The 25,471-nt window shown below is 36.8% G+C and overlaps 1 protein-coding gene across 7 annotated transcripts in view; it reads left to right on the top strand.

Annotated features, from left to right (window-relative positions):
• The window catches only part of MCTP1 (multiple C2 and transmembrane domain containing 1), a 490,459-nt gene that overhangs the window by 303,642 nt on the left and 161,346 nt on the right, over window positions 1–25,471 (top strand). For all 7 annotated transcript variants that reach the window (XM_036278918.1, XM_036278919.1, XM_036278920.1 and 4 more), the window contains 2 exons: window positions 5,112–5,298; window positions 10,243–10,336. In XM_036278918.1, the coding sequence (XP_036134811.1) occupies window positions 5,112–5,298; window positions 10,243–10,336 (281 nt within the window). The remainder of the gene's footprint in view (window positions 1–5,111; window positions 5,299–10,242; window positions 10,337–25,471) is intronic.

The following is a 25,471-nucleotide window of genomic DNA, read 5'->3' as shown; positions in this document are numbered from 1 at the left end:
CTGTCTTGTCCAATATATCTGTATAAATAGACATTTTCTACATTAGAATGATTAAAGTCAAAATTCTGATTCATTAAATATAGGACAGAACCTGAGACTTATTTATATGAGTACACTCACTGTAGAAAATTTAGTTGCAGCAAAAAAGCATAGTCCTCCCTATAAATTTATAATGTTAATTTAAATTTTATTAGTTTCAGGGTTTTAAAAATTCAATTTATAAATTTTTCTTACTTTATTCTCTTATAAGGTCAATAAGTTACAGCTTTCTTCCCTAGTTTATATATAAAGCATAAAAATAATATAATTCCATGCTTTAAAACTGAGATTTTTTTTCTTGTTTAAAATCAATCCAGATATTACCCACTTTACGAACCACTGCAAACAGCACACATTTCCTCCTGGGATGCACGATTACTTAATGATAGACTAGTCAGGACAAAACTGAGTTCAGGTCCTGACTGTGCTAACTATAGTTCCAGTAAGTCATGTAACTTCTCTGGCCTTCAGTTTTTTCACTGGTAGATTAAAGAGATTTCAAGGATCACAAATCCGTATGCCTATTAGAACCAGGTATAGCTATAAATAATAGACAGTATTGAGGATAGTAACTAAGTCAGAGGACATTTGCTCTGTCTTTAAAATTACTTAACTTCAAAACTTTAACACTACAATAGAAATCAACAAATCCATGGACTAGATTTGGTCTGAAAGTTCCCAATTTGCAATGCCTGGACCAGACTGTCTTTAGAGGATCTTCTCCAACCCCAAAGCATTAAATGAAAAACTAATATCAATGAGGAGTGGTCTGGCATCTGTATGACCAGTGCAAACTAGTAATTGGCATAGAAGGAAATCCTCCAGAAAGCGTTAATGTGTTTTCATGTTTTAAGAGTGATGCAGTGTCTGTCACATCAAAGAATAAGGCAAGGACTGGACTGGGAAATGCATTATTGAAGTGAGTGAAAGACCCTTCTAGGTCCCAACGTTATCCAACCAAAAGTACTATCTGAATTGTAATTTCTGTTCAATACTCTAGTATCATACTCCTGATCTAGCTCAAAGAGTAATTCACATTCAACAAACTACAGGCTAGACACTGTGCCAGGTGCTGGAAAAATCTGTAGAAAATGATACTGATTTTTTCTTTGTAGTAGAAAATACATTTGATTGGTTGCTTTCACCACTGCATTTCTTCTACTCTCAGTTTATTCTAGGTGTTATTGACCAGAACTTAATTTCAACTAAAATTAGAACATTAGAGCCCTGGCTGGGTAGCTCCATTGGTTAGAGCATCGTCATGATACACACCAGTGTTGTGAGTTTGATCCCTGGTCAGAGGACATACAGGAAACAAAAAATCGATCTCTCTCTATATATATATCAAATAAAAAATAAAAAATGTAAAAAAAATACAATATTAGATTGGGCATTTGATATGTCCTATCATCATTTAGAATTTAAGGAGACAGCATGAGAGTATATTGAAATGGATGTTGTGTTCACAGAAATAATGAGGTTATTTAATATACATTCTAACTTTAAGAAGATATTTTTCAGGCTTGCCACAGATTCTAATTTCCTTCTTTCTCAATAGTTATCATTTGACACACACACATTTTTCTGTCACTGACCAAGGCATTTCTTTTGTGTTTCATTTCTTGCATCTACATTCCTCTTCCTCTCCATTGTTTCTAGTCCCGACAATCTCTGCTGTTATTTTTGATAGGTAAAAATAAAAGGTAAATGTCAAACTTTGGTTTAATTCCTAAAATCATTCATGCTTAAAGAGATGTTTGAGCACAACTATAAACATTGAGACCCTATTCATAGAAGTTTAATTTAAAACCAAAACAATAGACTTCTGGTCAAGATGGCGGGTAGGTAAACACGGTATCGAGTCCTCCCACAACCACATCGAAGTTACAACTAAATTACAGAAAAACCATCATTCAAAACCACCCGAAATCAAGCTGAATGAAAGTCCTACAACTATGAAATTAAAGAAGCAGTCACATCAAGACTGATAGGAGGGGCGGAGGCGGATGGGCTGGTCCCACACCCATGTGTGGCGGATAAAAATTAGGAGGATACCTCAGCTGGGAAGGTCCTCCCTGAGGACTGAGGGGTCCCCGTCCCACACCAGGCACCCTGCTCAGGGTTCTAGTGCCAAGAAGAGAATCCCCATAACTTCTGGCTGGAAAAATTAGCAGGAGCTGAGGCTGAGGGAGGCTGAGGCAGCTGGAGCCTTTAAGGGCCCACGCATTGACTTGATGGACTCACTCCCTCTAAGCTCAGAGGGGAGGCAGCTCGAGGGGTGCCAGAGACATACCGGGAAGAACTGAGCTGTTTGGCACTGGAGCGAGGGCTGGAGAGGGGGCTTTCTCCAGAACAGACATGCTATCAGAGGCCTTTGATCCTTTGGTGAGGCCTTCCCTGGGGCGGCAGACAGCCACCATATCTGAGACCCCAGAAATCTGGCTCACACTGTTTGCCCTGCCCTGGTGATTCCCTAAGGCCCAGCCCTACCCGACTTTCAGGTCCACCCAAGCTGTTGTCAATTGCTTAACCATAACATTGGCCTGTCTCCTATCCTGCTTCAGGTTTTCCTAAATTCTTTCAAACAAGCATCATCTGGTCTCAGCTAGCTCCATACCTCTCATTAAATAATACATAGAATAAAAAACACAGGGAGGCAGCCAAAATGAGGAGACAAAGAAACAGGTCCCAAATGAAACAACAGAACAAAACCCCAGAAAAATAACTAAGCAAAATGGAGATAAGCAACCTATCAGATGCAGAGTTCAAAATACTGCTTATAAGAATGCTCAATACACTTAGTGAGAACCTCAGCGAACTTAGTGAGGGCCTCAAGAGCATAAAAAAGGGCCAGTCAGAAATGAAGGAGGCACTAACTGAAATAAATAATAATTTACAGCCCTGGCCGGTTTGGCTCAGCGGTTGGAGAGTAGGCCTGCGGTCCTGAGAGACCCGGGTTCGTTTCCCGCTAAGGGCCCGTACCTTGGTTGCAGTTTGTCCCCGGCCCTGGTCGGTTGTGCAGGTGGCAGCCACTCGATGTTTCTCTCTCTCTGTTCCTCTCTCTCCCTCCCACTCTACCTGAACAAAAAATGGAAAATTGTCCTCGGGTGAGGGTAAAAAAAAAAAAAAGAATAATTTACACAGATTCAGTAGTAGAGCAGGTAAAGCCAAGGAGCAAACCATCGATTTGGAATATAAGGAAGCAAAAAACACCCAATCAAAACAGCAAAAAGAAAAAAGAATCCAAGAAAAAAAATGAAGATAGTGTAAGGAGCCTCTGGGACAACTTCAAGCGTGCCAACATTTGCATCTTGGGGTGCCAGAAGGAGAAGAGAGAGAACAAGAAATTGAAAACCTATTTAAAACAATAATGGCAGAAAACTTCCCTAACTTGGTGAAGGAAACAGACATACAAGTCCAGGAAGCACAGAGAGTCCCAAACAAGATGTACCCCAAGAGGCCCACACCAAGACACATCATCATCAAAATGCAAAAGGTTCAAGACAAAGAGAGAATCTTAAAAGCAGCAAGAGAAAAGCAGTTAGTTACCTACAAGGGAGTTCCCATTGGACTGTCAGCTGATTTCTCAAAAGAAACTTTGCAGACCAGAAGGTAGTGGCAAATAATATTCAGAGTGATGAAAAGCAAGAACCTACAACCAAAATTATTCTATCCTGCAAAGCTTTCATTTAGAATCGATGACCATATAAAGAGTTCCCCAGACAAGGAAAAGCTAAAGGCGTTCATCACCACCAAACCATTATTATATGAAATGTTGAAGGGTCTTCTTGAAGAAAAAGATAAAAAAAATATGAACCAACAAAATGTCAATGAATACATATCTAGCGACAATTGAATCTACCAACAAAATGAACAAGCAGAACAGAAACATTCTCATATATACAGAGAACATTTTGTTGGTTGCCAGATGGGAGGGGAGTTGGGGGAATGAGTGAAAAAGGTGAAGGGATTAAGAAGTACAAATCTGTTGCTAGACTGAAAAACCTCAAAGAGAAGGGAGTTTGGGGGGTAGGAAGAAATAAACCAAAGAACTTATATGCATATGTGCATAACCAATGAACACAGACAATAGTGTGGGGAAAGGCAGTAGGGGGGCAGGAGTAGGGAGGAGGGGGTCAATGGGGGAAAAATGAGGAAAATCTATAATACATTCAACAGTAAAAATAAAAATAAATAAATAAAATTAAAAGCAAAACAATAAATAGGGTGAAGAATAAGAAGAAGCAAAAATTTAATTTGTCCCTGAAAGCTGACCACCCTGTTTATTTGTTACTACATTTATTCTTGTAATTGGCTATTTCCTGTTTTAAATGCCTTTAATTCATATCTGTCCCCTTTCTCTCAGTTTATTGGCATTGTGGTCACCACAGTATCTTTCTCTTCCAAATCAATGAACATTTTTATGAAAAAAGCTTGCAAGGAAGGTTAGCCCTGAGAGAGTGGTTTGTGGTCCATAGGCTGCCATGTTATGAAACCTCTCAGGACAATTCTGCTACATAACACTGATGTTTTCAAAGGATTTGCTTATTTTTTTATTTAGATTTGTGAGTGTTTTATGAATAAATGGCATGGTTTTAAAAATATAAAACTTATGGCATCCCTAAAGTACATCTTCTAATCACTGCTTTATATATTACATTTATATGGGGAAAAACACCTATTGGTTTAAAGGTGACACAAAAATTCAGACTCCAGAGTTGGCCTCTCCAGACAGCTCAAGGCAGTCTTTCGGTAAGCAAGGCCCCACTGACCTAGGCCATCCAGGATTGGAAGTCTCTGCCGGTTTATGAATACAGTGACAATGGGCAGTAATTGAATCAGATAAGCAAGGGTTTTTGTATCTTGCAGTAAATCAGCAATTAGACACTAATACAATCAAGGGCTTAATTTTGTGAAGAAAGTCAGGTGACACGAAAGACATATTCTTCCAGTGGTCCAAATACTATTTCTATTGATTGACTTTTCACATAGCTCTGAACAGCCTGCACTTCCACTGTTTGATGTGGAGGGGGGAAAAAAGCCACTTGCTAATTCAAAACATTTGTTTTTAGGTGCCAGGTCGACCTGTCGGGCCTCAGTAGGGAACAGACGCACAAGCTGGAATTGCAGCTGGAAGAGGGTGAGGGACACCTGGTGCTGCTGGTCACTTTGACAGCTTCGGCCACAGTCAGTATCTCTGACCTCTCTGTCAACTCCCTGGAGGATCAGAAAGAACGGGAGGAAATATTAAAGAGATATGTACGTATATAACCCTCCCCACTCAGGGTCATGTGTGACTAGATGAGGTTGTAAATAATTTACCTGCAGTGACAGAAGTACGTCTAAAAAGCTGTTTGACAGGTCAATCAGCAGAAGCAGAAAACTGGGCAAATGCAAATGCCACACATATCTTGGCAGATGCACTTGAGTCCCCCCCACTAAAGTCTAGACACCAGGTCTTTTCTATAGCCACTTCCAGAGCAAGGTCTAGACTCTGAGAGTCTCCACAATGATTTTCTCATGCAGGGAAACTTCCCACGAAGGGGTGTCAAGTTTATACAGTATTGCTTTAAAATTAATTCATTGACTCTTTATCATTGCAATTCATATTTCTTTGTTTTTTCAAGTTCGAAATGGAGTCAGTGGCATTTACATTGATTAGTAGCTTGATAACAAGAGGGTATTCACAAAAAACATTTTTATTTTCCATTATTTAGAAGAGCCTCTCTTTATTATTTTATCTTTTAGTTGAATGTTAAATATCAAAAGGAAGCCTCCTTACCTTTATATCAAATGTAGATGGACAGAGTGGAATAGTGAGTCATTAAAATAAGTACCCTTCTCAGTTTTTACCGAACCAAAAATATTCACAGCTAAACCTACCTGTTTCCCAGCATCCTTACACAGTACATTTCCCACCTTGTAGTTTTCTTGAATCAACAGAGAGGGGAGCTCTTACTCCACCGTTCTCCCTCAGTGGAGGCTCGAAAAAGTGAATACTTCAGTACCCATGAAACTGGGGGAAAAAAGCTTTTCCACTTAAAATTACAAAGATTGTATTGTACGATGCTGCCAGGTGTTTAGAAGGCTCCTCTAGACACTCAGCTATGGAACTAAGCTTTGACTAACAAAGGACCGCTTAATTTTTTATTTTTTTTTAGATTTTAAAATATTCCTGTTTGCTGACTGACATCTTTTCAATAACTGAATTTAATAAAGATGTACCTTATCAGGCTGTGCAGATAACATGAAGTGCTGGTACTAATGCTCTACAATATTCTCCAAACAGATTAGCAGGGTGTGCGCTTCAGCAAATTTATTCGGGCTATCTCCCCTGAATCAGCTGTCTGCTAATGCTTGTACAACTCATCCACCAGTGGTGTTATCATAGACAGCTTAATGGAGGTGACTTAGCAAGGCTAAATAGCGTATATTTTTAAACTACCCAAGAGCCTAAGGTATTGTGTAGCATCTTCTAATACAGAATTGAAATGATCAAAATTCTTTCACATTTTGGTCCCTACCAAAACATAGTCTCAGGAATTAAAACAATTTAAAGGAGTCAATTAATATATGTATTAATATAAACATTATTCTAGGCATTATAAAGCTGTATTTTGTGGATTATTTGATTCTATCCCATATATTGGAATGATACTGCAGGCTAGATCATTAGAAAGAGAAACATATACTGCAAGCTAGATCATTAGAAAGAATACAACTATTATTGATTTTATTTTATTTTTTCTTTTAGTTGGATGGGCTTCCTTAAATCAGCCATTTCCATTTAGAATTTGAATATTTGTTCTACACCTTCTTTCTAATATTAGTTATTATTTCAGTAAAATGTAAAATATTATGTGGATGTTCCAGCTAATTCTCAGATTATATTCTGCTCATTATATTGAAAAGTGAGCCACATTTAAATGCACTTTTTTAGCCCTGAATTTCAAGCATTGGCCAGTATCTCCCTCTATGCACACAACTTCCCAAAAAGCCACTGTACGCAATAGCACGTGTTATAATCAGTCATAGCAATACAAGGACAACAGCCTTGATTGTAGGGTTTCCGTGTGTTTCCTTTTCATTATATAAAGTATGAGATTAAGGAATGCTGTATCATGTCTGAAATACCTCTTGTTTTAGAGAAACACATAAAGAAGGTTATTTGGAAAATTATTTATATGTTTTCCTCTGAGAACATGTGTATTTTTTAAAGTTTAGGTTAAACTTGAGAATTTGGTTGTGGTGAGGAAAGGAAGTGAATTGTCCCACTCTCCTTTGAAAGAGCCCCGCAGTCTCTCCATCGCTGTCATTCAGCGGTTCACTCCGAAGCACTGAAGCCCCACAAATTAAACAGACATTACGAGCTATTTTTCGATCACCACATTCTGAAAAGATGGCTAATTCCATTTTTCTTCTTTTGGGGGGAGGAAAGCAGGGAAGGTCAATAGAGGGCGGGGAGTAATGGGTAGTAGACCAAGAGCAATTGTATGACCTTTTCAGAATGGGTATGCTGAACCCTTGCTCCCCCTTGTCACAGTTTAAAAACCAGAGGAGCTAGTTTAGAGAAGAAGTTGTTAGCATTCCATTTTTATTATGACATTTCACAGTCATCTGATTTAATGTCCCTTGACCGGATTGTCCACCGCGAGACGATGGGCTTGAAATGTTATTTAGAGCATTGATAAAAGGTGAGCGGTTCTAAGATGACAGCGAGTCATAAGGCTGGTGGTGTGACATTAATTTTCTCCATAACAGAGATGGAATAAGACGTCACGGTGACAAGCTGTCAATCAGCCCTGGCCCCTCAGAGCATCTCCATGCCATAGGATGGGGTATTGCCTCTCCCGTAATAGAGCTGAACTGAGATGCTCTCCCTGACAGCTGCTGCAGCCATAGAGAAAATATATTATACAGCCTTTCATTAAAAAAATAAAGAGGACTCCTCTCCAGAGCATTTCAATCTTTTCCCATCTATTGAGGGCTGAAAGGATTCACAGCAAATCATACATTTCTCTGCTATGGAAATTTCTGGCTTCAGAAGCCATCCAGGTTTTGAAGACTTCTAAAATAACCATAAATAACAAGGCAAGAATACTTCTTGATGAAACATGACTTAAAGTTTTAGCTTTTAACTGGTATATTTAAAGTATTTTGCTTTTTTGGAATTCTTATCATAATCAGGGTGTCACTAGCCTAAACAGTTGAAGTTCACAATAAATTACTGAGTGTCAGCTGATTCAAGGGAATGGAGCTTTCAAACAATAACTACCCTCCACGTGGGAAGCAGAGCACGGGCACTGAAGCACCAGAAGCTCCATGTCTGTGCAGCGAGGTTAGCAGTATGACACGGTTCTCGGACATGAGGACTGTTAATATTTGTTTTAGTGACAGTCAAACTTGGTTTAAATTGCTTCTGAAAATTAAAGGATAGAAACCTTTTCAGAAAATTCTTCTCCCTCATTAGGATAGCAGACTTACCTGGTTTATAGCACTCAGTAAGCTCCGAGATAAGAAGCTTCCCAGACCTGATCATTACTGCATTAGGAAGACAGCACGCCTACAAACCTCTAAATTCTAATACTGCTGTCTCAAGTTCCCACTGTTAAACCCTTAGTTTACAGGAGTTTAAATGGAGAAAGAAGTTCCTTTTTATTGAATCCTATCATCTGGGCAGTTTAAACAGTTTTGGGAGATAAGCAACTGTTTAAAAACAATAAAAGATTAAGAGCTAATCCTCGGGCTAAATACTTTTTTTTTAAAGTTAGGTTATGAGATTACACATATATCTGCATTTCCTCCCTCACTATACCAAGGTCATAGCTTCAGTGTAAACAATAAGTAGTCATAAGGGACCATAAGCTTTGCTCTTTAGTATTCTCATATGCTTAATACAGGATGCAAATATTCTTTAGTGACATTTGAATAGCTAACTTTATTATGCAAAAGTATGTTATGTTCCCTGGTCATAAAGCATTTTAAAGATTATGATAAAGAAATACCTTTGATTTACTGAGTAGAAATGCTAATCTTAGCATGAGAAAAATGCTAAGATTTATAAATAAACAAATGCATATAACATTTATAGGTTTATTTACTCTCTAAATATTTGTGCCCATTAATTAGAGTTTTGAATTATTGTATTGGTATCCCGTTTTTAATTCCTTCCAGTACTACACTTATTAAAACACTACCATTATTAATTAATGAAGTTAAATAGGTTTTATTATTTGGGTCTGATTCTATCATTGTTTTTCTACTTCTACCTCTATATATACTACAATAGTAAATAAAATTACAAATTTAAGAAAAATTACTCATCACTTTTGAGTTTATTTTTAGTGATCAATTTGATTGATTGATTTTTATAAATTTTTTAATTGATTTTAGAGAGAGAGAAGCATCGATATGAGAGAGAAACATCAGTCAGTATCCTCCGGTATGCACAGCAACCCTGGGTGTGTGCCCTGACTGGGACTCGAACCAGCCACCCTCCCCAGCACAAGACAATGCTCAACCAACTGAGCCACACCAGCCAAGGCCAATTAGATTGATTTTTGAAGATTATATGTCTTCTACTTAACAGGTTTATAGAATACCTAAGTCTTTTAAATTAAATATAGAAAATAGTCTTTCAATAATTTAACCTTCATCTAGCACATACAATTTCCAATGCTCATTAAGACAAAAATAGTAAAAAAAAAAAACAAAAAAAAACTAATTAGTTTAAAGTTGAGTTTCTTACTCCCAAAGTCTGAAGTATTACATAATTAACAACTTCAGATTCAGTATTAAGAATTGTAAGTCTCCAAACTATCACACCCATAGAGGAAAACTTTCTTGAAGTGCTTTGGTAAAGGAGATTGAAGGGGAAAAAAAAGGCATATCCTATTTCATAATTTATTGTTCACCATCTACTGATAATTCTTTATGGGGAAGAAATGTTGTGGGTTTTTTTATTCTTTCAAAAATATCTACTTAGCAACAATGTGTGTGCGTGCGTGCGTGCGTGCGTGTGTGTGTGTGTATGTACACATTCATGATGGTGGAAGGGTAATCTGTACTGAAGAAACACAAATATCCTTTGAATCGCTTAAACAGCATTCTGAAATCAACCATAAAACTTAGTGTTGTCTCAGAAAACTCTTTGAGACCCGTTGGGACCTTTTTTTTCTAATACTTGATGTTGGGGTCTTTCAGAGCCCATTGAGGATATTTCACAACTTGAAAGATGTGGGATTTCTCCAGGTGAAAGTGATCAGAGCAGAAGGATTAATGGCTGCTGATGTGACAGGTAAGAATTTAAAAACAAACAAACAAAAAACAATGCAATTACCCTATTGTGTGTATATGTAGATGTAAATGATATAGATATCAAGCAGCATGCACAGTCTGTATTATTTAATGACTGAACTCTTCATTTTACCTGATTGGATTATCAAAGTGCATAATATAAATATAAAGTTTCAGAATTGATCTTACAAAGAATTGTCAACCACCAATTTTTATATTGTTGTTGCTTTCAAAAAGAAAGGTAATATGTTAAAATATAAACAATAAAATAACTTTTGAATTATTGCCTTCTCCAAAGATTAATCAACATAGTGGGGATTTTTCTTCCAGGTTTTGTCATTTTGGAGTAATGCTGCCTCTTCTTCTCTCAGAGGTATCAACTTACCTAAGATGACACCATAGCATCAACATTATAATTCAAGCATGCATAAAATCTGTTGCATAGTTCATTGAAAAGTTTAGATGCATAATACTCAATTAGTTGGTATGAGCTTGTGGTATTTGGGTTGCTGATCCAATTTCTTACTTGTCCAAATTCCTTAGCACGTTCCAGAGATAGTTTTGGATCTAAACTAAGCATCAATATTGTTCTAAATATTTTAAACCAAGAAACAAGCCTATAAAAATGCCAAAATTGATCTTGTCTCTTAAAGCTTTCTCATTTGGATATTGCTGTTTCTATAACATATTAATTGGCTGATGGTAATTATTTAGTCAGTTTCCAGAATTAAATCATTGTTTTAAATTTGAAACTGTGTGACTTCATTTATTGTTTAATTTCATAGTATTTGGGAATGATTATACCATACCTTAAATTGTCCATCTCAAAATGGATAATAAATAGGACTGATGACCAGTTTTTGTGCAAATTTCACTGTTTTTTTTTTTTTTAAAGAAAGTATCCATTTATTATTTGTGGAAATATGCTTACCATTGTACAAGTTGTTCCTGAAAAGGTAGCTGACTTATTTGAAGGTGAAAAATGTACTTTTCCTACCATCTAAGGACTTGCAAACCCATTGATCGCTGGTACCCTTCTTTAATTCATCAAATAAAAACCAAATTAAAAAAATCACATGCCTTACAACTAAAATAGCAGATTTCTGCTCCAAAATAGCAATATTTTTAAAATGTTAATATTTGCACATTATCAAGTGACTATTGTGTGAAAAATATTAAAATATTAAGAGTTTACAGGTTTCTTTAGAGAAGAATTATCAACTCATTTGTAAGTAAGAAGATAATAATAGCTATCAAATATTCCTTCAAAATAGGCATACCTGGAAATAGTGGGACAGAAGGTAGTTTGTAATCTTTCTTGGTACATTCTGGCTTGGCTACTGTACTAAATAATTAGTGAATGTTAAGTGTATTCATTTTATTTTTTATTTCTGATGTGGTTGTAATCAAATTAATCTGGACATAGTGATTTCTTTATTATTATCATTATTGTGTTGCATACATTACTAGAACCAATGGTCAACAATTAATGACTGACTGCTCTTTTTTGTTCTCTTTGGACATTAACTAGATGACTGGAACAGGAACACAGTGTTGCTTTTACACTACAGAGGTTATGCTTATCCTGGGATTCCCCACAGCAGATAGATTCAGAAATTCAGGGCAGTGAGTCTCTCTTGGGAGACACCTTCACTTTTCGTCAGGATTTTTTTAGGGGAGGGGAGCACCCAGTGTTTGCCTGAAAACATCTGAAGATAGAGAGAAAAGCCTAAATAATCTATATCTCAGAGGGAACCTAAGTGCTCTAAATTATCACTGAACATTTATAATATGCACAATAATTTCTTATAGAAAAATCCAAGTCCCACTTACTTTACACACTTAGATAGCTGCCCACTACACCAGTTGAATGCAATTAGATAGTTTGTTTCTCTTGGAGGGAAGCTGTCATTACTTTCAAAACTTCATGAATATGCAAGCTGTATTAACCTAGTTGGCTTATATGCCACTATGGAAGTTAAAGTGCATGTTCTTTCAAAGCTGACAAAAATAGATATATTTCTTCCCAATGATTGTGATTTCCTAATATGTAAATAAGTGGAATAACAATAGCCTTCTTCCTAAGGATTCAATGAGACATAATTTTGATCTGATAAAATAAGTGTTAATTTGGGAAATACTAAATCACAGATTCTTCATTTTTCCCCCTCCAGTTTTAGGGATATAAATCTAATGATTCCTCATTCCACACTGACCTTATAATCTAATGTGCTCTGAATTCAACAAGAGAGATGTTGAACTGTTCAGGGGCAAGAGGATAATTCAGTCTTTGACCTTGCTCACTCTTAGACCTTTTGTGGTCTTTATGACATTTGTGATGGTGGCAGAAACTGAGGGGCATATATTTAACTCAGAAATATCTGAATACAATACCAATTTTTAAAATAATCCTTGCTTCTGAAAAGAATGAATATTTTTTATACTGATCCTTCCTGATCTTTATCATTACATTTGGGGCACAAATAAGCTTTTTGTATACTTCATCTCTTGCTTGTTCAAAGAAGTACTTTAAATCACTGATAACTCTCTATGCTGGGTGAAGAATATTTTCTGACCTGATATAAATGATGCTTGGTTGGCTTCAGAACATTTTTTTTATAGACAAGTCTAACAAGACACACTTATATTTGACCAACTTTGCTCTATTTTAAAAATATTTTAATGATCCAAACATAAAGTTAAACTTTCATAATTTAAGCAAATAATGTTAAATTACAGTGTTTCATCATTTAACATGAACACAGGAAAAAGAGACTCTATAATCTTTTAAGTAGCCATCAATCTTACCGCACTTACAAAGAATTTTTTCCTTTCAAAATGTAAAATTTTTCTTTTGTTACAACACATTCATTGAGAAACATTGTGATACTGTATTAACTCTGTGTGAATAAAGAGCAGTTGAGACTCTTTGAATGAGTGAGTATAAAGCACAAATTACTTTTTAATGAAACCCTCAATTCTTTCCCTTTCCACAAAAAGCCTATAGCCTTGTTCAGCTGAACACGACTACAGTAGGTCACTTCAGTTAAGCCCCTAATAAACTGTTGATAGTTGAGGGTAGTTTTTTCTTCAGTCTCAATAGCCCAGTGTTGGACAGTGCACTTCAAATCATTAAGGTTAATACAGATTTAAAAAAGAGATTAACTCTGGTGGTTAAGGCCTCAATTTACAACTCCCACACATACACATGCATTGAGCAAGGCACAAGAGTGGATTGAAATTTCAGTCAAATTGTGGGCCGCCTTTCACAGCCTGAGAAAGTGGCACTCTGGTTCTCAAAGTTGGTCAGCTAAATTCTTCGGGGGGAAGAAGTTTGATTAACTGAAAAATACTGTGCAGTACAACTTACTTACCTTTCAACTAGCCAGTGAAAGGTTAATGTCTCTCTGTGCCATCAAAGCAAAACCTAAGACATTGTCTGCCCTTGTGTCCACTGGGGAAGATTCTCTCTTCAACTAAATCAAGTGTTCCTTAAAACTGGATAGACTGTGAGCAGAGAAAAACCAGTGGGGGGCAGGGTTTGTTTGTTTGTTTGTTTACTGGCGGCGGAATACAGTTAACGTTGGAATCTGCCTTTTCTAGATCCTAATTATTATTTTTCTTGGATGGGTCCTAATTTCTGCTTTCAACAGAACATTGAAAGTCTTCTATACTGAGTGAAGCTTTCTTTGCAGAGTATTTAGACCTGGCCTATTGGTTCTTTCAAGTTCTAAGAGAAGTAAGAGAAAAGAATTCTTCTCCTCAGCCCCTCCCCTTCATTTTCTCCTGGGTTGTTTTTTTAAGCTCAAGAGGAAGAGGTCGCAGCCTCCCTAGGGATCCCAGCCACTCAGTTTCAGAAACAGTGATATGGGAGCACTGTGAAACCCTTTCAACAGATGCCCTACCTTTTCACTGTGCTAAAAGGTACACTAATACAAAACTTCTGCATGCCAGGTGAATTGACACCTCAAATTAATGCACCATCTCCTTCAGGAAACAATGGAGAGGGAGGGAGAGAAAAAAGAAGAGAGAGAATATTACAATGAACATAATCTGTCACTGAAATAGTCCCCCCATTTAAATGAGCATATCTGAATACAGACTTGGTTGGACTCACCAGCCTCATAGTCTGGAAACCTACTAGTTATTAAGAGAGATGTTTACTACCCCTTTATTTGCATAGACTTCTCTTATGTTTATTCTTTAGGAACACTGTCTTCATTGTTAGAAAATATTTAAGTGGCAAAACAGCAGAAAAAGACATGCTACAGTTTTTTGTGTTTTTTCCAGCTTCCGTTAGTCTTATTATCTTAAGAAATAACAGTTAGCAGCTCAGATTCATTAGCAGAGCTAAATTTAAGCCTCATTTGACAGGTTGCCTAGAAAACATTTTGTTTTGCTGTCTGTGGGCTTTAATTAAGATGTGTTCAATTTCAGTCCTCTCAGCCTAGCCCTCCCCCCTCCCCAACTTGCTGTGTCACAGACGGGCGATCAGACACTTTTAGATGGTCCGGCCCATGACTTTGACCTTCTGCGCAGTCCAGCGTTCCCTGGGGAACCGTTCAACTCATGAGGTCTGATTTCACACTTCCAGGATGCCTCAGCTCTCTTAACAATGACAGGGAGACAAAGCCCTTTAGAGCAGGCCGCATGGGGACTTGTTTAAATTGGAAACCAGAGAGGAGTCAAGGAACAAGGTTATGGGCTACAGAATAGTGCTTTTAATAAAGAGCTCACAGCTCTGGCTCAGCTCAAAGAGGTCTACCTCTGTACAATTAATTGAGCCATTTATCTGGAGCATCTTAGGCCTCTACTTTCTCACAGAATTGCGTGGTAAATATCAGCGAAGAAGCAAATGAGATATGCATGAAATGAATTTTAACACTTTGATTACTGTGCCTCCAGTCTTCATTAAAAGTAAATTTATTTGTATTTCTGACCTCATTATCAGTAGGCTGCCTGCATTTTTATTGGTTCCTGTGATTTCCAGCTTGAGTGTGTCATGAAGGTGTATTTTATACAAAGATTTGGATTTATTATTCTTGGTATTTTCCCTGAACGTTATGGGTCTATTCAGAGAAAGTGAAAAGGTAGCTGTATAGAAAAAAGGCGAGTCTGTTCTTTGAAAGTTTTATATACAGTTGGAGAAATGCAAAGCACATATACATAACATATATATAATATTGTCCTTTAAAAATTAAATTTTTTGTGGGTTATTCAAGCAAATTGCATAAGACATTATGCAATTGTTGCTTGAATGGCCTTCAGAATACAGTAGGTCTACTGGAAGAAGTAGCTATATTGCTTCTTATACAGAATGTAGCAGTTTGAATTTTTAGTAGCTAGTTACTTTTATTATCATTATTACATTCAATAACATTGATTATATCTGATAAATACAGCCTTAGATTTCATGATTCATTATTTAAAATCTGTGTTGGAAGAAGAAAAAATATATATTCTTTAAACTCTACATAGTTCCATTGAAAGTATTATATAAAATATAGTGGAAGTCCTTCATACTTGTAAATTATCAAGGCTGAAATCTTTTACCAAATAAAAGAGGTTATATGTGCATGTCATTCTTAATTTTGTGAACTTTTACTATCTGAAAATATTAAAATTATATCACTTGGAAAATAAACCTATGTCTTACATGAAAAATATTACAATTACCCAAGCAAAGTATGCTTTACTTCCATTATAAAACTTAATGTTATCCCTGTTTGATTTTTAATAATTAAGCTTGTAGAAAAGACTATTAAGTAGAGAGTATACTTTGAGAAAAAATTTCATCCAATTTATAATGCATCAAAATTATCCAACACCTGATATTCTTATCATTATAATATACTAATTTAGAAGACAATATCACACACATACATGTTAAATATCTTACTATATAAATCTCTTTCCTTAGAAGGAGATTAATCAAAGGATCAAAAGGAAAGAAAACAAGTCATTGATTTTCATTCTTTTATGTCATCATATAGATATAAAAGTTGTGTTTCCTGTTAGTAATTGCATTTTTAAAAATTATAATCTAATTATAAAAGTGCAAAAGTGTCCTAAAACCAAACCATAGATATCAAATATTTGTGAAAAGAGGAATTAGAATGGTAATTTAACACAAAGACTGGTGAAGCCTGAGTATGAACTAGTGTTTTACTGGGAATTGCAGAAATCATGTGTGATTCATATGCAAGTCACTTGGTTAGAAGATACTGCTCTGGAAGAATAGGTAGGATAACAAAAGAGATTAATAATTGGGTTTGATGTGCTCTAGAGGTGAAGGACTATGGGCTGAGAAAGTGGTGGTCCCACTATCAATGGGAAATGAGGGGAGGATAAATACTACAAAACTATTAATTGAGTTCTGTAGAACTATGATTACAAAATGATCCTTTGAGTAAAGAAATAGATTATTGCTGATTTGGTTTAGAGGGCTAGCTCCAGGATTTCACTCGGTGCTTGAAGAAATGTTTTCAGGTGCTAGAAGCATTGTTTAAAATAAAACTACAATTTATATTTTGTTACAATTATGATATAATTGTGTAAATAAGCAATGCATCTCCTAGAAAGTTGGGTTTGAAAAATGCCACAGAGAGCATCTGAAAAAAAATCTTACTACAGGGAAATTTGGGTTATATGATAATATAGTTAAACACATAAATGACTAACCAGTCAAGCCCAAAGAGTGACTGTATTAAAAGGCTGATGTCAGTGGGGATGCCAAGCAGAGGAATACAGGGATCTGTCCTTGGTCTGACCTGTTCGACCTATTTACTAGACTTTGAGGAGATAATTGACTGCTTTCTTATCAAACTGTCTAGGAAAGATAGTTAATTCATTTAATATGAGACCAATCTATATATGTATATTATATATATTGTGTATCTATCCATCTATCTATAATTGTATAATAGGCTAGTTAAGACTGAAAGAAATAGCTTAGCTCAACAAGATGGGCATTAAAAAGTACAAGTAAATACAGTCAATAAGATTGTGGTAAGTTTACATGGTGACAGCTGATTACTAGAATTAGTGGGGTGATCACATTTTAAGGTATAAAAATGTTGAATCAATATATTGTACCCCTAAAACTAGTAGATTGGTATATAAAATTGTATACCAACTATATTTAAATTAAAAAATACAAATCAAAGTTTTAACTAGGTACAAAACAGTGATGTCTTATTTTAACAGTAGGAAATATAGAAAACATTTTAGGGTTTTAATTGAGTTTAAATACATGAGAGTGAATTACACATGCATCAGTTTGTTCACATTGAATAAATAGGAAATGTTGAGAATGATACTCTCTTTGGACTTATCAGATGCACTGCGTTATGAATTCAGTATGGGGAGCTCTTATTTAAAGAAGGATATTGGCACCTGGTGATTCAGTGGTTGAGCATTGACCCATGCACCAAGAGGTTACCAGTTCGATTCCCAGTCAGGGCACATGCCCAGGGTGTGGGCCCAATCCCCAGTGGGGAGCACGCAGGAGGTGGCCAATCGATATTCTCGCTCATTGATGTTTCTCTCTCTCACTCTCACTTCCTCTCTCTCTAAAATCAGTAAAGAAAAAAATAAAAGCCCTGGCCGGTTTGGCTCAGGTTGGAGCGTTGGCCTGCGGACCAGAGAGACCCAGGTTCAGTTCCCGCGAGGGGCACGTACCAAAAAAAAAGAAAGAAAGATATTGGCAAACTAACCAGAATATATTCTCGATTGGGATATCTGGTGCTTAATAATAATAATAGCAACAACAGCTAACATTTATTGAACCCTTATCACATGTCAGACACTACTCCAAATTTGGTAAAAGGATTGTCACAATTAATCACATAATAGCCTAATTAGATATTGTTGTGATCCTCACTTTACAAATGAGAAAACTGAGGTGTGGAGAGAAGTTAAGTAATTTGTCTATATTAGCAGGCTAGGAAAACACTGTGACAACTGTTTACATTATTCCTGCTTGCTGTCTTCAGCAGCAAAATAGACTCCACCTGCTCAGTTAACTGAGTTCGAATGTGTGGTCTTAGCATATCTGATTGGTACAACCTAAATGATATCTGCAACCCCAGCTGCAAGAAAGTCTACAAATATCACTTTGGACTTTGTGGCCTTTCTAGTTCTGGAAGAGATAGATGCTCAGCAAGGCATCCTCACTATCTAGTATAGGACGGCAGGTAAGGAACATTAATCAGATACTAAGTGACAGATGCTGTGCACCCACTCTATACTCATTGATTTATTTAAATATAAAAGTTACTACAGTGGGAAAATCGTAGAACAAATAAAAGCTACAGAGACATAGTTTTGTGCACAATGTAAACAATCATGCCTCAAAAATTACAAATGCCAAAAAATAGATCAGAATATTCCTGCAGAGGTGCTGATTTCCCCGTCACTGTTGAAGAAGAGCTATAACCTCATGGTTGCAAAGAGGTTCAAACCCTAGATGAGCTTTTGAACTTGGCCTCTAAGGAGTATTCTCCCAGCCCTCAGAATCTGAGATCTTGAAGTAGGTGCCAAGATTAACAACAGACTCCTGAATGAGTAGATACTACATAGAGGAGAAATAAAAAGACAAAGATATCATTCTAAAGACAAATGATAATTTTCAGTTTTATTGCCTAAAAATATAAAAAAGATTTAATCACTTAATATAATACTTAATTATTTTAAGTCTAAAGAATTTTATTCCACTGTAAGGGATCTCTTCAGCTAACTAATTTACTTATAGGGAAGATTATCTGAAATCTCATGCTTTTCTGTGGGGCATCAATATATTTACCATAGGTTCTGAAGTATCTATGAAAGCTTGTAAAGACAAAGGAGCTTGTGATATATTTTTATACTCATTTTAGACCAAACACCTTTTGTGTTCCTAATCTTGTATCAAATCACTTGCATATAGTTTCTATATTTAATGCTAATGGAAAATAAAATATTTAAATGTTTTTACCACAATTTGTCTATATTCTTAAAAGTTTAGACATAATTTCTTTTTTTTTTTTTATCCTTAGCCAAGGATATTTTTTTCTTTATCATCAGATAGAGTGTGAGGGAGGGAGAGAGAGAGACATTGATGTGAGAGAGACACATCAACTGCTTGCTTCCTGCACGACCTGACCAGGGCCGTGGATGAACAGCAACCCAGGTATGTGTCCTTGACCAGAATCGAACCCATAACTCATTGTTCCACAGGCCAAGCTCTAACCGCTGAGACAAACCGGCCAGGGCTAGACATCTTTTCTTTATAGCCTCTCCTCAATTGTATAGATTCCATAGCCTTCCTTTTCTTACTTTCTCAGTTTCTTATCTGTCTCATTGTATTTCTTATTCTTTTGTCATGAATTTCAAGCTTCCCAGCATATACCAAGATGATTCAATTCTAGGACTCAAGATTGCATCTCATTATACACAATACCATAAATATTCTTCTGCATCTAGTTCCAGATTCCAGAGGAAATAAACTCATATTTACATGAAGCTTTATTTTTGTTGCTCTTTGTCATGATTCTCAAAGTATGACCCAGGAACCTCTGGGGATTCTCAATACCTTTTCAAGGTTCTATGAAGTCACAGCTACTTTCATAATAAGACTAAGATGTTCTTTGCTTTTTTTTTTTTTTTCCCCACTCTCATTCCCTTATGAGTGTGCAATATAATTTTTCAAAAGCTACATGGTATTTGATCACTCTGAAGTTAACACATCACTAATTTATTAGTGTTATTTTTAATGAATAATTAATAGTTTTACATGCTCACCCTAGTGGGGTTGGCTCGGTGGTCAGAGTGTTGGCCCGAGGACCGAAGAGTCTTGGGCTTAATTCCCAATCAAGGGCACATACCTGGTTTTCAGGTTCAATCTCCGGCCCCAGTTGGGGTCCTGTAGGAGGCAACAAATCAATTTATTTCTCTCCCATTGAAGTTTCACTCTCTCTCTCCCTCCCTTCCACTCTATCTAAAAATTAATGGAAAAATATCCCTGGGTAAGGATGAACAAAACAAAACAGAAAGAATCTTACATGCTCTCATTATTAATTTCTAAAATGGTAAATTTTGATAACTATATTGCATATGTAAACAAAAGCCTTTTGAAATACTCAATAATTTTTAAGATTTTCTAAGACCAGTGTGGCTCGCTTTGTTGAGCATCATTCCATGCACCAAGAAGTTGCTGGTTCAATTCCCGGTCAGGGCACATGCCTGGGTTGAGGGCTCGATCCCCAGTAGGAGTCATGCAGGAGGCAGCCAATTGATGTTTCTCTCTCATCTATATTTCTCTCTCTTTCTCCCTCTCCCTTTCTTTCTCTCTAAAATCAATAAGAACATATTAAAAAAAAAACAAACTGTTGCTGTAGAGCAGTGATTCTTAGCCCCTTGGACATTTTAGAGAGTTGTGAGAAAATGTAATTACCACAATGATTGGGAGCCCTACTGGTAGGACATTGGAGGTGCTAAATGTCCTACAAAGCATTAGACAATCTTAATTAGTGAAAATTGTCCCCTGTTCTACATGACTAAATATGGACACTGATAAAGGTTTAATTCTGTTTCATGATTATCTGAGCCTAGATTACGTCCTGAAATACATATTATTTACACAAGCCTTGCAAATGACTGCCATTTTACACAGTAAACACCAAAGACCTTAGCGTTGCCGCCAAGAGATTATGTTTCCCAATAACTTCTTTGGCGTGTTCTCCTATTCTTCCCATTGCTCACGTTGCCGCACTATCAGGGACCCTGAGCAACCAGGCTTTGGCCTGTCTCTTCCTCTGCCTGGAACACTTTTCTCCAGGTATTCACGTGACTACTCCCTCGCTTCCTTTAGTTCTTTGCTCAGACCTCACATTCTAGTTAAGGCGTACTCCACTACCCTAATTAAAATGATAAACTGTGCCCCTCTCTTACACTCTTTAAACCCCTTATCCTATTCTGTTTTGTTTTTTTCCTGTTTTGCATTGACATGTATCACTCTCTAACATACAACACAATCTACTTACTATTAATATCCAATATTTATTCTCTTTCTCTTTTCTCACCACTGCAAGTAAACTCCAAGAAACCAGAGAACTTTCCTTTTTTAAAAAACTGATTTTTAGAGAGAGAGGAAGGAAGGGAGAGAGAAAGAACATCAATGTAAGAGGAACATCAATTGGTTGTCTCCCATACATGCCCCAACTGGGGATCAAACCTGCAACCTAGGTATGTGTCCTAACTAGGAATTGAACCCGCAACCTTTTGGTGTATGAGATGATGCTGCAACCAACTGAACCACCTGGCCAGGGCCAGATCCTTTCCATTTTTGTTCATATGACCAGGTACATAGTAGACACTCAGTAAATACTTGTTAAATAAATCAACATATACTTTTATTGTAAACAACTTTTAATTTTGCCCTGCTTTATAATAGCATTAAGGCATTCTATTAAATATTGAGATAATATATGGGTTAGTTTTATTTTATTTCATAATAGTAAGGAGGGCATTAGAAAAATTTAAATATGGATAAAGATGTATTAGATCTAGTGGGCCGAGAGCCACAACTTTGGGGGTCAAGTTTCCAGCTACAATGAAACTTGCTCATGACTTAGTGAGAAAAGAAAAGCCCTGGTACTATTATTCAGTCTCTGAATCAGATCCAGTGGGAACCTAGGGAAGAGTGTCAGTCATGTAATTCTACCAGTCAGACATTTAAAATATGTTTAGGTCAATCAGTGAAAAGGGCTAAAGTCAAAGCCCCTGATAAGAGGAGGGTTGGAAGATGTCTCTAACATAAGTTGCTTGTTGTTCTGGTGGACCCTGTGGAATTCCTTCAACTATGGCATTCTTTTTTTTTTTTTCTCCTCACCCGAGGACATTTTTTGATATTTTGTTCAGATAGAGTGGGAGAGATGGAGAGAGAGAGAGAGAGAAACATCGAGGTGAAAGGGACACATCGAGTGTCTGCCACCCACATGACCCAACCAGGGCCCGGGACAAACTGTAACCGAGGCACGTGCCCCCAGTGGGAACCGAACCCGGTTCTCTCCAGACCGCAGGCCGACGCTCCAACCGCTGAGCCAAACCGGCCAGGGCAACTATGGCATTCTTATATGTTATGATTGAAATTCCAGTTTGTAGAAAGGACAGATGGTAACCTTGATTATAATTGTTTTTTTGAAGAAATTAAAATATAGCCATTGCAAACTGTGGCAACAAGGAAATTAAATCAGAGAGCTTACTTTGTGCAAGGTGAGCCCAAACTGAAAGGCCCCCATGGGTATGAATTGCTTTTCATGCTGTTCGAAGCCCTTCTGTGTGTACAGAGACATGGCAACAAAGAGGTGGTCACTGCCCCACCCCCACCGCCACACACACACACACACACACACACATGCGTGCACGAGTGCACGCACACTTTTTTTGTAACATCACATCCTCCAGCAGACTGTGCTACTTGTCAGCAGCAAAATGACCCTGGACAAAGCCCACCACTGATGGATCAGGATTAACTTTCTATTCTGGGAGTGAGACTATCATTCAATATCTTTTGAGTGACTTTAACGCTCGAACCAGTAGTTTGCACAAAGTGAAGTTGTTCACTTGCACATAAAACAAGTAGCAGGCAGGCAGTTCCTTATAGATATGTCAGTGCTATGACCTCAAGATCAAGGGCTGAACAGCGAGAAAAAATTAGCCAGTCTGTGCATCTCACTTAAACCTCAGTAACAGGTTGAAGATTACCAGAAAGGATGCCCACTGGAGACAATTCTGACATTTGTTTTTATTGTTGAAGGAACAGTTTTTCACCATAATAGAACTGAAGTAATAAAGGATATGTTTTAAAATCTGTTATAGATTTAGTTTTATGAGTTAGGGTAAAAAGTATCTTTCCAATTGTAACTCCCTTGGGAGGCTTTAATCCCTATAAAAATCTATAGAAATAAAATAGCCCTTAATGTTTAACTAGATTATGTATAAATGCATTAGTCCTCATAATACCTCAAGTATCTTTTGACTTTTTTATTTTATAATCTATTTTATAGTAGATAGGTAGCATATATCTAGATTTTTGCATTGTAGAAACCCTATGTAAAGAATACATAAATAGATTTAAGCTAAATATCCCTGATCATAAACTGTTAGTCTTCTTAATATAATTGTTTTTTATTTCTAAAATTGTTAGCAATAGAGATGTGTATTCACGCCAGATCACCAGGGTCATCTCCATTGGGTAAAAGTCTTTCCTTCCTTTTCCCCTTCTTGTTCTAGAGTTAGAGTGTGACATACTTCCTTCTCATTGCTGCTATTAAACCCTTCACTTACTTTTATTACAGTGCTTACAACCCTGCATTATAATTGTATATTTACATGTCTATCATGCCCACTAAATTGTGTGTGCCTTGAGAGCTGGACTATGTCTTAATCATACTTATAATTCTGAGGTGAGAAGAGCAGACACTCCGTAAGTAATTAATGCCTCAAAAGGAATTCCTGTTTCTTCCCAGAAAATTGTCGACCTGGAAAATTACCATGTTCTCAAGGAAAGCTGACTCTCTTCTAGCTGTCATGACGCTTAATGCAATCAGCCCCACTGCCCTCAACCTCAGCCAGCACTGCTGCCTTTCCTGTCTTGCATCCAAACCAAATCTCCAGTTTTATGTACTGAAAAGGGCAAGAATAGGTGTATTTTGGCTCAAATCGTAGATGTTAAGGAAGATCCGGTTGGTACTTGCAGGTCTACTTTAGTCTTATGACAAGAATGAGTAAGAGGGGAAGCAAGATATTATATAATCTGTGTTCCCATACATTTAGGCTTTTTAAATAGCCAAAATTTATCAGAAACAAAATACACTTCAGTTTGGGATCCTGCCTTTGTTTTTTGCACTCATGACATTGCATCACTCCAGAGCTTTGCAGAGTATAATGCACTTTATAAACATCAACACTCCATCCTGTAGTCAACCTCACCCCTCAGATACTATCAGCAAGCAATGCAGCATACCACAGGGTCTAACTGCAATGATAAAAGGATGAAAAGAAGGAATAATTAAGAAGATAATGAGTGGTTAAGTCCATCACTGGTATTTCTGTGATTGTTTTCATTTGTTTAAGTGGCACATAATCGGGGCTGCAAAATATAGGAACTGAAAAGCCAGTCATTTGAAGCATCATTTAGCAAACCAAATAAGCACATTAACCGTGGGTAGCTACTTTTTTAAAACAAAACTATAGTGTATGCATTTTAGTCATAAGTTTATAGAATTCAATACTGTACGTTTACTATTATTTTAATTGAAATTGCTGCTAATTTTTAATTGCTTTTGAATCATGCAGTAGCAGAAGAATACTTTCTAAATTAGTAAAAAAATAACACACTGTGTAAAGACCTGATAGTAGCATCCATTACTAATACCTGTAAAAAGATAACTTTTTATATGGAAAAGATAAATAGAAGTTAATGGAAAATTGTCTGCTTTTCTTATTTGTCAGATTTTAGATATCCAGTCTATGTACTTTGTTGAATACATCTTGACCTTGAAAAAAAACACAGGCCTGGCTAAGCTCAATGAATTGTTTTTATCTCCAAATAATAGCATCCGGCATAATAGATTGTTCAATATTGACATCTGCAAATCCTATTAGTTTTACCCTCAAAATATATCCAGAATCTAACGACTTTCCATCACCTAGATTATTGCAATAGTCCCCTAACACTTCTCCCTAACTCCTCCATTGCCCTCTCTCTGCCTATTCTCCAAAAGCAGTCCTCAGAATGTTACAGTTCAGCTCAGTTTCCTCCAAAAGCTTCCCCTCCCACTCAGAGTGACAGAGGGATTCTACAGAGGCCTGCCACTCTCCCTGCACTCTGTCATTCTCCTGGCCACAGTCCATTCCTGCAGTCACTGGCTTCCTGGGTGTTCCTAGAAACATCAGACACAGTCACTTCTCTGACCTTTCCATGACCTGCTCCTCCAGGTAACCCAAGGCTCACTCCCCGTCTCCTTCATTCTTTTGCCCGTGTCACTTTGTCAATGAGACTGTCTTTGACAGCCCCTTTAAAAATTACACATACATACCAGCACTCCTCATCACCCTTCCCATTTTTATTTTTCTTCATAGTACTTGCCACCTT

This window comes from Molossus molossus, unplaced genomic scaffold (genome assembly GCF_014108415.1).
Source record: "Molossus molossus isolate mMolMol1 unplaced genomic scaffold, mMolMol1.p scaffold_m16_p_3, whole genome shotgun sequence".
NCBI classification, from domain to species: domain Eukaryota; kingdom Metazoa; phylum Chordata; class Mammalia; order Chiroptera; family Molossidae; genus Molossus; species Molossus molossus.
This window is presented reverse-complemented; position numbering and strand designations above follow the sequence as displayed.